The sequence below is a fragment of the Aptenodytes forsteri genome, unplaced genomic scaffold, assembly GCF_000699145.1.
Source record: "Aptenodytes forsteri isolate BGI_AS27 unplaced genomic scaffold, ASM69914v1 Scaffold193, whole genome shotgun sequence".
NCBI lineage: Eukaryota > Metazoa > Chordata > Aves > Sphenisciformes > Spheniscidae > Aptenodytes > Aptenodytes forsteri.
The window spans coordinates 17,844,134-17,856,770 of NW_008795405.1; the positions used below are offsets into that span (position 1 = coordinate 17,844,134).

At 41.7% G+C, this 12,637-nt stretch overlaps 1 protein-coding gene across 1 annotated transcript in view; it reads left to right on the top strand.

Annotated features, from left to right (window-relative positions):
• Positions 1 to 490: 490 nt before the first annotated feature.
• The window catches only part of KIF26A (kinesin family member 26A), a 66,453-nt gene continuing 54,306 nt past the window's right edge, over positions 491 to 12,637 (top strand). The window contains 1 exon segment of the mRNA XM_019472475.1: positions 491 to 871. Within this exon segment, the coding sequence (XP_019328020.1) occupies positions 506 to 871 (366 nt within the window). The 5' untranslated portion in view covers positions 491 to 505.

The following is a 12,637-nucleotide window of genomic DNA, read 5'->3' on the forward strand; positions in this document are numbered from 1 at the left end:
TTGTAGGGTCAGCATCTCAACTAACGTTCCTGAGCATGGGAAACACAGGCATGTTAGATGTCTCCAAAGGAGAGTTAATTAGAAGAATGAGTAGTTATCAAGTACACCGCAGCTCCACTGTTTAATTCTGATGATAATCTTCATGCTGGGTCTCATACAAATGAATTCACTTATGGTTTATTAATCTGCTGTGACCTGCGAGTCTTTTAGGGTATTCAGGGAAAAAAAAGCTGAGAGTTACTGGAAGAGATTTAAAGTACTTCCATGGGTGGAAAGCAAATCACAGACAACTTTTGTCTTTTTCTTTGCTTTTATCTTTCTGTATTGTTTTAACTCAGTATGTTTTTTCTGTCTTTCCCCCCTTCTTTAGGACCCACGATTATCAGCTTTAATTTTTGAGAAGCTTCAAGTGCCTGACTATTTACAGAAAAACAGGAATGAAAGAGAGAGCAGATGCGAAACTTGTGCTACTCACTTAAATCAGCTGAAGCAAGAAGCCATTCAGATGACGCACACCCTCAATCAAGCTAGCTACCCAGAGATGCCCGACCTCCCGCCCAGCGCCGGGGCAGTGACCAGCATGGTACCCAGGATGGTCACGGTCTCTTCCCAGAGAGACCTGCCGCTCTTTGCTGGGCAGGTGGGCAGGCAGCCTGGAAAGTCACCGAATCTCTTCTCTGGGGCAGAGAGGAAGAAGGGACTTGGATGGTCTCAAGGCACGGGCAGTTTTCCAAACTCCAGCGTTCAAGTCACGGTGGCCCCCAGCGGTCTCAGCGGCGCTCTGAGCTCAGTCACCATCCAAGCTCAGCAGTACCTTGAGGGCATGTGGAGTATCTCCAGGGTGAACAGCTTCCTGCCTCAGGCTTGTCTAGTAAGTAGCGATAATTCAGATGCTTGAGTTTTGTTTACATGTGTGTGGATATACAGAGAGATGAAGATAAAATTTGAGACGTATACATATTTATCTTAGAGGGGATCAGCTAATGGTATTCTAAACCATGTTTCAAGAGCTGAAAAAGAGCTTTGAACGATGTTCTGTCAGATGTCACAAGGAACTTGCTTTCTTATCTCAGATGGTGAGATCCTTTCCTCAGATGTTTTTGCACCTATTTTAGCTTCACGTATGCAGGTGATGTTATTTGGCTGTTGCATACCTGGTGGCCCCTTTAGAAAAACAGAAAAGGCCAAGTTTGTCACTCATGAAACTCTGGGAGCTTCATGGGGTTATATCAAAGATGAACTTGACCCTCAAGTCTAGCGCTGAACTTCTAAGGCCGTGTTCAGTTCAGCAGATGCTGTTCATTGACTGTGATGGAGAGCATTAATCTTCAGGATAGATGTGCTGCAAAACAGTTTGCTGTAAAGGAGGATGTTCAGAAGGTTGCTTCAGAGCAACATGCCTGTAAATGTCATTGCATTTGGATTTTAAGCATTGATGTTGATTTCCTGTATTCTGTGTATATTTTAAGAACTCTTGTGGGAAGTGAAAAAGCTTTATAGAGGTGCATGTTACCTTTAAAAGCAAGTTCATTGCAGATTTGTGACTATCTATGGAACCGTGCTAAGAACAAGGATGTAGTGACTGATTTTGACTAAGATTTATTCCTAAACCGTTTTCCCATGGTAGTGAACAGGGGAGTGTGAGTAATGATGAAATGTGTATGAATAGAAGTCATGGTTTTCACTTAAAGACGTTGTAGCAGATCTTGCAAGACCAGGTATGTTGGTGCCAGGCAGCTTTAAATATAACATAATGCCTTATGTGCTGTTGTATATAAACACTACCTAATACTGCTTGGTAGCTTCAGCTGGTTGAGCTCCAAGATCATAAGAGAGAAATATTTAAGAGTGCTACTGTATAACATTACTTTCACGGGGTGGCTGTTGTGTTTCCTTCCAGAAAAGGCTTGGAGATGTGATTCCTCCCTCCCATACTTTTATCTCATATGGAAATTTGTGAATGGACACACATCCCACCTCTGAGGGGTCCCCATTTCAATCCAGTGAATCTTCACTGATGTCAGATCTCTCTCTGATGATTTTACATTGAGAAAAGGGAAAAAAATGGCCCATTCAGCTCTTCATAGTTTATGAAGAACTGCTGCTATGAGTGCTTTTCTCTAAAATGCTGCTCCATGCATTAGGGATCAATTTGGCCAATGTAAGGCATATGATGTTACCTTTTGATTATCTTTTAAATTCTGCGTCTGTCACAGAAATGTAGAAAAAAATGGGAAAGCTACGGGGTTAAGAAGCCCGTGCTCTCTGGAAGCCGAAGTATTTCCATTTCTCTTCTCATTTCTTGTCTGCCCTTATTCTTGTCTTAAATAATTCACTAACAGCCAGCTCCAGATTTCTTCCTGTTTAACCATGCTGACTGATAGATGTGGTTTTCCCTAACCACTGCATTATTCTAAATAAAACTGAGTTGCCTCATTTAACCCCTGTGAAGGAAAAATGTATATAATGCAATAGAGCTTAAGTGTGATCTAGAAATGTGCAAAGAAACTCAGTAGCCTGGAAAACGGTGACCTTTAATGAAAGGAGAAACACTGTTATACTGTGAGTGTTGGAGGCTGGTTGGATGTGATCCAGTCAGCTCCAAGTATCGTTTAGATTCAGAAGCAGTTTTTGGAGAGAAGCTAGGCTTCAGTTGTTTTCTTTCTCTCTTTTTTTTTTTTTTTTTTTTTTACTTTTTTTAATTCATTTAAGCCCAAATGACTCTGTTGTGCATCTCTGCCCAGATTGTGCTTTCCGTGTCTGTCTGAATTCTCCTACTGCCTTTTGTATTATTAAGAGCCTTGTGTCTGATGAAGCTATTTGTGTGGGTGAGGCAGAAAGTGCTTCCCCTACGCTTTTCCCCAGAGGAATCACAGGTGTCGGAGGAAATAGGATTGGAGGGATTTCAGGAACTGGCTAGTCTAGCCCTTGCCTAGGACAGTATCCACTGCAGGACATTCTTGTCCAATGCTCATCTCACCTCATCTTACAACTTTGCAAAGACCATGATTCCTCGACTTCTATTGATTGTCAAGTCTAAACTTCCTTTCCCATTAGAAAAGTTTTCGTGATTTATTTATTTATTTATTCATTTTGGCTATTCTTTCCTGAAGTTGGAGACAGGGTTTAGGTTTAAGATTAACCCAGGAGAGAGCTGTGGATATACATACTTTTTGGAGATGTCTGTCTTTAGTAACCTTTCCCATCTTCTTGTGGGGTGAAGCTGGTCTGGCTAGAGGAATTCTGGAGCAAGAAGAATTGCAGTAGAAAGGACAGCATTGAATGTATTATTTATTATGTGTAATGTGACTGCATCTTGGAGTCTGTAGCCCCCATCTAGGCAAGATACCACACAAATGCAGAAGAAAAAGATGGTCCCTTCTCCTGGGAGTTTACACTCTCAGTAGTGATGTGAATTATTTTGACCGCTCTGTAAATACTCCCGTTTCACTTGGAATCTCTAATTTTGCCTTGTTTTCTTACCAAAGGGTTGTTCTTGAAACAAGTGCTGAACTCCCTGGTAGGAAACTGTTATCCAAGCGCTTTACCTCTCTGATTTAACTTGGTGCTCCATCCAAAGTGAATGTGATTAGTTTTCTAGATGGGAAGACAGACACAGATAAAGGCTGGGGTTCATCTCAACTATTTTTAGCTGCTAAAAAGACAGGTGTTTATTCTAAGCTAATTCCTGAGGCTTCCTTTATAGTTGCGGGAGAGCAACAGGCGCCTCCAAGAGGTGCTTTGTCCTTCTCATCTCTTGGATGTCTGTCTTGGCTTGCCTCGTCCACCAAAGATGCCTGTCGCAGAGCTCAGGTGGATGACGCAGACCAAACCCTTGCTCGGGTGGCCAACGCGAGGTGCCACGTGCCCAGTGCCTTGCAGGGGTGAAAATACACCCCAGCGTATGGCTGCCAAACCTCCAGACACCTCGTACCTACAAACGTTTCTCCAGGTTCCATGTTTTTTATTTATGGCTAGTTTTAATAGTGATGGTAGTGGAATTGTCTGGGGAGAGAAAAAAAAAAAAAGACGATTTCTGCTCTTCTCATCTCCCTCCCCAAACTCGCATGTATTACCTTGTAATGTCACTTATGGTTGTGAAAACACTTCTGAGCTGAATGTTGGGGGTCAGAAGTGCAGGACATCGTAAATTTTTAATATATGTTTGGAGTTCAAGTGTGAAAATCCATTATATGGATTATAAATTTTTTGAACAGGGATGCGTCTTTGTAGCATAGTGTGGGTGCTGCTCAAACCAAAATAATAACTGTGGGCTTTGGGAGCCGTGAAGAGGAACAGTAATTAAGGATCCGGAGGAAGGTCCAGGGAGGGGAAGAACTGGGACTGCAATCGAGGTGCAAAAGGTGAAGATGTAATCAGCTGCTTTACCCAAGTGGTCTGTAGTGAAAAATTACAAAAAATAATCACCAGTAGCAGTGATAAGTAGTCTGACCAGACAGCGAGCACTGTGGAGGGGAGGGAGCTGGTATAACTCTGGGTAAGACAGCTGATTTGTAGTGGACGACTGACAACTTTAATAAATAGTTTTATGTTGATGTTTTTAATTCTAGACCTGACAAGTGAATATAAGGTTACTACTCAAATGAAAAAACGTGTTCGCAGTGCTCAGCATTGCCGCTCGGTTTAACACAGAAGCAGAAGAGCAACGGGACTTTGGGCTTCCTAGATGTGTTGGAATCTGACTGAGAGGTAGAAAATTAAAACCACTGAAAATACCTTGTACGCCTCTTAGAAGTATCTGCATGTATTGGGTATGGTGGAAAAAAGAGGTCTTACTGTATGCTTTCAGTTGGCCATGTTATTAGTATGCAGTGTTATGTACTGCATAAAAGTGGTAAAGTAGCCATGCCACGTGCTATAAAGACATCACAGTGAAATAGAGCTTGTTTTGCAAATTGCTTTTTCTTTCATCTTATGCAAAATGAAATCCTTGCCACACTATATTTCTAATTCGAATATATACAAATGGTATGGGTTATAAGGCAAAATATTGTGGCTCCTTGAATCTTTACCAGTCTCTAAGTTGCTTTAAAAATATATTAAAAAATGCACCATTAGGAAATTGGAAAAGTTGGAGCACTGGAGAATTGAAAGTGAGTTAAGTAAAACTTTTAAAGCGTGTGTATATAAAATTGTAAATTTATCAATAGACCAGTGTATGTCCCTGAGAGTATTCACAAATTTAAAGTTAGGTATAAGTTTATGGCCTGATTCAGTGAGGTTCAGAGAGGGAGGGTTCACCCATAGCATGTGTAAATGGGTGCGTATACTCTAAAGTTAAAAGAGTTACGTTCATTTGTTTTATGTGAAAAATCTCTGAAAGTTATTTTAGTCACAGTTCAAGCCTTCCTGTAGTTCTTAGAAATAAGTCTCCTGCTTACCCTAATGTAAACCAGATGGATTCATCTGAGGGTAGTTCAGCCTCTGTTTACTTCCCTTAAATCCTCTTTGTTTGTTTATAGTAAGGATGACTTACATTTTGCTTAGAAGATGCAATAAAAAGCTGACTGTGGAAAACAGAAGACTGACAAGATTTACTTTCCAGCATTTACTTCTTTACTTTGATAAATGTCATACCAAATGGATTTTTAAATTAATTTTTAAAATCCTTCTTGATAGCTTTCTCAGTGACCTTTTATTAATACAATGCGTGAAATATATTTTGTAACGAAACAATTAAAAAATAGTGCTTTGACCATAAATCTTGTCTGTGAGACATCTGGATGACTTTGAGCTTTGGGACATTTCTCAGACTCTACATATAACATCTTGGCTCTGCAGAAGTCAATAGCAAACCCCAGGCAGGTGGTGGGGCCGGGGTTGCATAGAGGCTTTTCTGTTTTCCCTTTAGCTTCAGTGGTGTTGGTGCTACTGCTTTTGTAGAGGAAGTACATAAAGGAAAGGGGGTGGCAAAAAAAAAAAAATCTTCAAAGCTAGTATTGGTCACTCTCCGTAAAAAGTCTGAACAGCAGAAGAAAACCTTTTGATCTGAGTTACTAAATGCTTTTCTCATACTAACCTAATTTATAGCCCCCATGGAAAAGACTTTTCCTGAGACTGTTGCATCTCGGCCGGGTGGTATTGCCTTGCATTGCACTTTGCTGCCTTATCAAAGGAAGAGGGAGGGGTGTGATGTGGGAGGACGACGCTGGTGCCTTGCATTCAGAGTCAGTGAGACCCTGCCCCAGCAGCCAGGTAGCAGACCAGCTTAGAAAGTGTGGGTTGGAAATTCAGCCTTAAACATGCAGATAAGAACGTAGCCCTCAGTTTTGTGTAGTTGCCAAGGACTTCATGTGCTTTTTTTCTAGATTGCCCCCAGTGTAGGATGCTGAAGTTGAAAATGAGGTTACTTTTTAAAGTATCCCCAGGTATCAGAGTGACTTAGGAAAAATGTTAAGAGTTGACAGAAAGGGTTTTGGCTACAAGGTGGAAATGAGCATTTTCTTAGGTGAGGGTGTGCATCGCATCTATTTATATTGTGTATTTGACACTTCTGCCATACTATTGGTTTTACAGTGTGGGACAGGGTAACTATTCTCAGGACTCAGACCCTCTTGTGGCTCAAATTACTACCTGAAAACAGTTCTTTTGATCCTTCACCCCTCTAGGCTAAGCAGTTGTTATTACAGCTCTCACACGGAAACAAGTCCATACTTGCCTTTGTTGACAATTGAAGTCAACAAGCAATAATAAAGAATGTTGGCCCAGACTTCACCTGTACTCATCAGGGGTAGATTTAAGACAAGCAGACTTTAGAGATTATGTGCAAATGATAAGCCACAGGATTTACCTTTGGTGCACAGGTCATTCTCTCATCCAGCAAGTGTATCAGAAGCTACGCTAAGATTAAAAAATCCCTTCCTTTTTTTACCCAAAATATTTAAATTTTCTACTCTCGCCTTTGAACTAGTTTCTTTGGGATGGCCTTTTCTCTTCCCTCAATTCACTTTCAGCTTCTTTTGCTTCCCGCTGGTCCATTTATACTGTGCATGTGCTCCACTGTGAACTCGCCAGTGAACTGATTGTTAATCGATGCATCCCACGCCACCCCAACATTAGAAGTCACTTTACAAGAAAGGCTCATGCTTTTTGGCTGGAGCTCAGAAGTGTCATCCAGCGTTTGAGAGAGACTCTATAACACTGATGTAGAAGTGCTTTTATGAGGCTACCATTGCTCTGCACTGGCAATATTGGTTGTTAAGGGTGGGCTGCAGCTGAATAATGCCCTTTGGTTTCAGAGGTTAACGCAGCAGAGAAACCAGATAAATTCAGGCTGAGCTCAGACCTTATTCATGTGCAGGCTGGTGGAGAGAAAGTCTTTTGCAGTGGTGTCTGTATACCACATGGAAGGAACTGATTTGCACGGCTGGATGCAAGTGTGGATTGCCCAGTCATCCTGCATGTATAAAATAGGACTGAACTTAGTACATTTTTTGGAAAGCACTTTGAATTTAACATTTGCTCCATAGGCTGTATACTGGAATGATGGCATGTTGAGGTCGTGGGACTCCAGGTAGTCAAGCTGTGCACAGTGTGAGCATTGCCGAAAGCATCTCCCATTGTTTTGTGGCATGAGCGGCTAAGCATGTGGCAAATAGCGATGCTCTTTGTTACTTGCAGCTGGAATCACTGAAATGCCCTGGGTGGTAGCTTCTGAAAGGAGGTTTAAAAAGCATCAATAGAAAATGTATCTACTTTTCTGATTCAGCACTTGGGAGAGAATTTATGATGTATAGATAGAGTTCATAGATGTTTCAAGCATTTCATATGTGTGTGTTTAATGGAATGGATTGCCACTTTACTGAACATAGCATCAAATCAGCTCCGTTAATTGAAAAAGATTTTTCACATTCTTGCTAATGATGTGACACAGTTTTGTTAGAGATGGTGCATAAAATAGTGCTACTTGAAATGACATTAATGAATGCATTTAAATTCCTTTTTTCCCATTTACGTGCATTATTGATTTTATCTCATTGTTGAGGAGATAATGGATTTATAATTAGAATACAGTCACCGTAATCAATGATGAGATTATTAGACTTATAAATAGAACTTTAAAACTACGATGAGGTAATTTCCCAGTGTAATGAAGGATCAATAATTAGAGGTTTGCTTTGAATCTGAAAGTAGTAGTGAAACGCTTCTAGGCAAGTGAGTCCATATAAATTATTATATAAACTTATGTTGTGGTTAGGCATTTTCCAGAGTTGACCACTTTTGTTTGGTGCCCAAGTGCTTATGAATTAATTCCTCTGGGTTTGCATAGCTGCCACTATCTCAAAACTGGACGAGTTTGTTCTTTTCTGATACCTTAGTTGAAGGAAGCGTTTGAAAGGTGCCATAGGCAGGAGCCCATTGCTGTGTTTTTGGTGGTGTTAGGCAAAGATAATGAATCTACCATTCAGAACGTCCCTCTTCTGCTTCTTAAAAGTCACGGTGGTAAAGCTGAGCAAGGCAGCTGGCTGTTGTAGGGGGTGATGGCAGTGGAAGGATGAAGAAGGCGAGAGCGGCCCTTGTGATGCCTGGCTTGGGAAGGGTCTGGGTTTAGTTGGTCCATGCAGAGTAGCTGTGTAGACATCCCCTTGAGTCTCACCAACCTCTCCTGACGACTCTGAAGTACCCACGGGGGCCTATCGGAATAGTGCAACCTCCTGTTGCTAGTTAAGCTAAGAAAGACTCTAGTGAAAAGATTGTATGGGAATGACAAAAGCATAAGAAATATCCTACTGGGTCTGAGCTGCAGCCATACAGCCCAGGGCTGTCTCCAGCAGCAGAGCTGGAAATGGTGTTTAGGGAGAACCGTGGAGCCTGGCTACTTTCTGCAGTCTGCTCATACTCCCCATCATGCACAGTTGGGGAAGTCTCAGGGACACATCCCTATCTGTTCCCTTTAGTATCTGTTTATGGACCTGCTGTCCAGGAATTTATCTAATCCCTCTCTGACCCTGCTGACACTCTGCCTCCACAGCCTCCTGGGTCAGTAGGTTCCACAAGTTCACTCTCCCAGTATAAAGAAGTACTCACTTTCTTTCAGCTTAGCCACCACCTCTATGACTTTGTAAACCTCAGTCAGATCCCTCTCAGCCTTCCCCTCTACAAACCAGAGTCCCAGCCTCTTTCATCTCTCCTTCTAAGGCAGCTGCTCCATCCTCTTGATCATTTACTTGCTTGGCGCTGTCCTTTCCATTACTCCACTACCACTGTCTTGAGATGCAGGACTAGGACTGTACCTGGTACTCAGTATGTGGTCCCCTTACTTCTTGTTCTCAGTGCCCTGCCTTGTGATGTCCAAAATTTGTTTGCTGTTTGGTTGGGTTTTTTTTTCTTTTTTTTGGGCTGTTGCTACATCTTGAAGCGATGATTTCAGAGGAACTGTCAACGACCTTTAGATCTTCTGAGTTGTAACTGCCAGCATCATTTAGGTGTGGTTTAGATTATTTTTCCCTAAATACATGGTCTTATCTATGTCAAATCTCACCTGACACTTCTTTGCTCACTCACATTTGGGAAGTTCTTCTGGAGTTCTTCATCACTGGCATGGCATTTGGCCACTTGAAAGAGCTTTGGGACATCTGCAGGCTTGGAGATTTCACTCCAGTCATGGTGAGTCATGACTGTATGTCTGGGTTACATGGTCTCCATGTGGGGAGTAAACAGCAGGTCGGCAGGGAACAGCCACAAGGAAAAAAGAGCAGCATCTGCACAGCTCCATCCCTAATTTGGAAGCTCGGTGTCCTTCAACAATGATCACGTAGTCAGAGCTGTCCCTGTGTTTGCAAACTTAATGCTGCTTCATGAGCTTGCCTGTAATTGAACCGTGTTCTCTATATTTGGGTGTACTAAAGACCCAGTTTTCCCTTTGTATAACGAGGGCTTGTACATCTTCAAGCAAGATACTAGTCAATGGGTGCCTTGCATGTGGTAGCTGTCAGGCAAATTGGTCCCAAGGGATGTTCTCTTTAAAGTAGTTACATCTAATATATAAGCAGTTCAAGCATGATTGAAATAGAAATTAGGTATGACAGTCTCCGTCCACCTTTGCCTTTATTTGCTGACATTTTATGTCAATCATTATAACAATATAATGAGTATAATGAAATTGTAAGACCTGTAATTCTTGGGAACATGGTTATTCCATTTTGCTGAACAGAGGTAACCAAGGCACAGTGAGATTTTGGTTGAGTTGCCTACAGTCACTGAGAAATTTTGTTGTGGAGTCAGGAAGGTGACACAAGTTCTCCTGATTCAAAGCTCTGTACTACGGGTCCTGTGTTTCGCTGCTGTTAGAGATGTATCTGGCCTGTGGAAGTCAGTCGTAATGGAAAAGCATTTGTCTTCTTGTAGGAAACCCAATCCTAAGCTGACAGAAATTTGCATTATTATGAGCTTGTTAATGAATTTCTTCGCTTGCTCATATCAGCCTTTGACAAAAAGCAGGGATTCAACTGTATATTTGTCCACTTGAATAAACAATTCATTTTTAATTTTGACCACAATGGTTAATTAAAACACCCTGAGCAGTACTCGGCTATATTTTTTTGGCTTTGGAGGCTGCAACTATTGTAATACATGTCAGCAGGGAGGGCTCTGGGCAACACTTTCTGATGTTGGCCTGGAGGCATTAGAAGAAACAGTTCCTCTAGTCTGGCTGTTTTAAACCCACTGCATGTGAAAAGTCCTGATTTGAGAGTGTTTATGTGCAGCAGGTTCTACATCCTTCTTGATAGCCCTTTTTCATGTCCTCCTGACTTTCCAAGTGGTGGGTTTACATGTGCAGATAGGAGGGTGAAGTTAGTGTGACTGGTGGTCAGATAGCTGTGAAGAAGGAAAAAAAAACCCATCGCTTGCTGCCTCTTTTGGTACCACTGTCCCGAGTGGCTGAAACGTGAAGTAATTCGTCCATCGCTGCCCAGTGGCATCTTGTGCTACCAGAGCCCTGGCTGCAGAGACCTTCCAGCCTGGGAACATGGGCAGGCTGAAGGAAGGAACGGGCGTTTCGTAGACGAAGGAGGCCTGCCCAAGACCTGCCCAAAACCTTAATAAATTTCTCAGTGACGACAGAGCATGGTTTAGGAGAGATCTTGGGCCAAGGTGAGATCAGGAGCCCCTGATCAGGTCAGAGGGGAACAAGCTGCCTCTTCTCCATCCTTGTTCTGCCAAGGGCATCAGCCAAGGACATCAGCTCTGGATGCAGCTGGGTTCATGTACCCTGCAGTTGAAGGATGAGGTCCTTTCTGTGCGTGAAGCACAGGCTGCTAGTGATTTTTGGTGGTGAAGATCCAAACCCTTAACCTGTCTTAGTAATTCAGATATTAATCCAAAAAGCAAGGGCCCTGAGGTTGTCTTTGGATCTCCCATATTACTTTCCAGTCTGACAGCAGACAAGCCCTATTTCTATTTAATTCTACTTCTCTGTGATTTTTCTTCTTCTGCCTCATCTTCAGAGATCAATGATAAGCCAGGCATTAGCAGCTCTTGTAGCTGAAAACCTATTTTGGGGGAAGGGATATTATGCTCTGCATTTGATTCACGTTGAACATGAGATGCACGTTAAAAGTCTGAAACTGCAGGTTTAGGCATTCTTGTTACCACATCGCAGCTGCAGGTTATAAAATGACTACAGTAGTGTATTGTAGTTATAAAATACCCTAGTTATTTTATAATGAGCCCCGGCAGAAACATTGTCAAAAGGCAGTAAAAGGTTTATCCAGAACACGTTTCACTTCAACCTGGCATATACTGCACAGTTAACTTTACATAATGCTAGGCAGTCTGAGGAGGAGACATTTCACGTAGAAGACGTATGCAGGACTTACCCATGCTTACGGGAAGGAAGGTTTTATAGTATGAGCGTTATCCAGATAGAGATTTACATCACATTTGTTCCAGTTAGTGGTAGTAGGTCGTAAGAGTCTTAGTATGAACCATTTAGGGGGAAAATTATTGTTTTCTCATATACAAACAGTAGATGTAATATGTTGCAAAATCATTAGATCAAACAGTTTTTACAATTTAATTGGCTGTGACGTTTCAGTCTGAAAGGGGAATATAGTAAGTTAAAGCAAATACTCAAAATTCTGTATGCCTGCCTGCTAGTCAGAAGGGGGTGAAAACAACTTAAAAAGAAAATAAAAAAAAATCAAAAAGCCCCAGTACAGACTCAGGCTTGATCTTGCTAGAGCTTCACCTGCAATTCACTGTTGAAGCCCTGCTGAATGCTTTCATTATGGGACCAATTTTTTGAAATAAAATAAATTGTATTGAGTTCTGACTCTGATTACACAGATGTGTATCAGACTCGTTGATGCTTTTGTAATTTTCTCCATTCCCTCTTCTGTGAATCTGTTCTTGATACTTATATTTAGACATCATATCTGATTACTTTCTGTTGCAGCTCTATCCAGCCTTCTGGTTTTCTTTTACCATTGCAGCGCAATCCCAGGATTGATTTATTTTTCTCCAGATTCTTATATTCCCATGTTTTTCTTGCCTGTCACCAGGCATGTATTTTGTACGAGTTACAGAGACAAAGTGGCAGCACCTAGCTTGGCTTTTTTGGATCCCTGGACAAAGGTCAATGTCCAGAGAATGGAAATATTCAGGAAAATGGAAA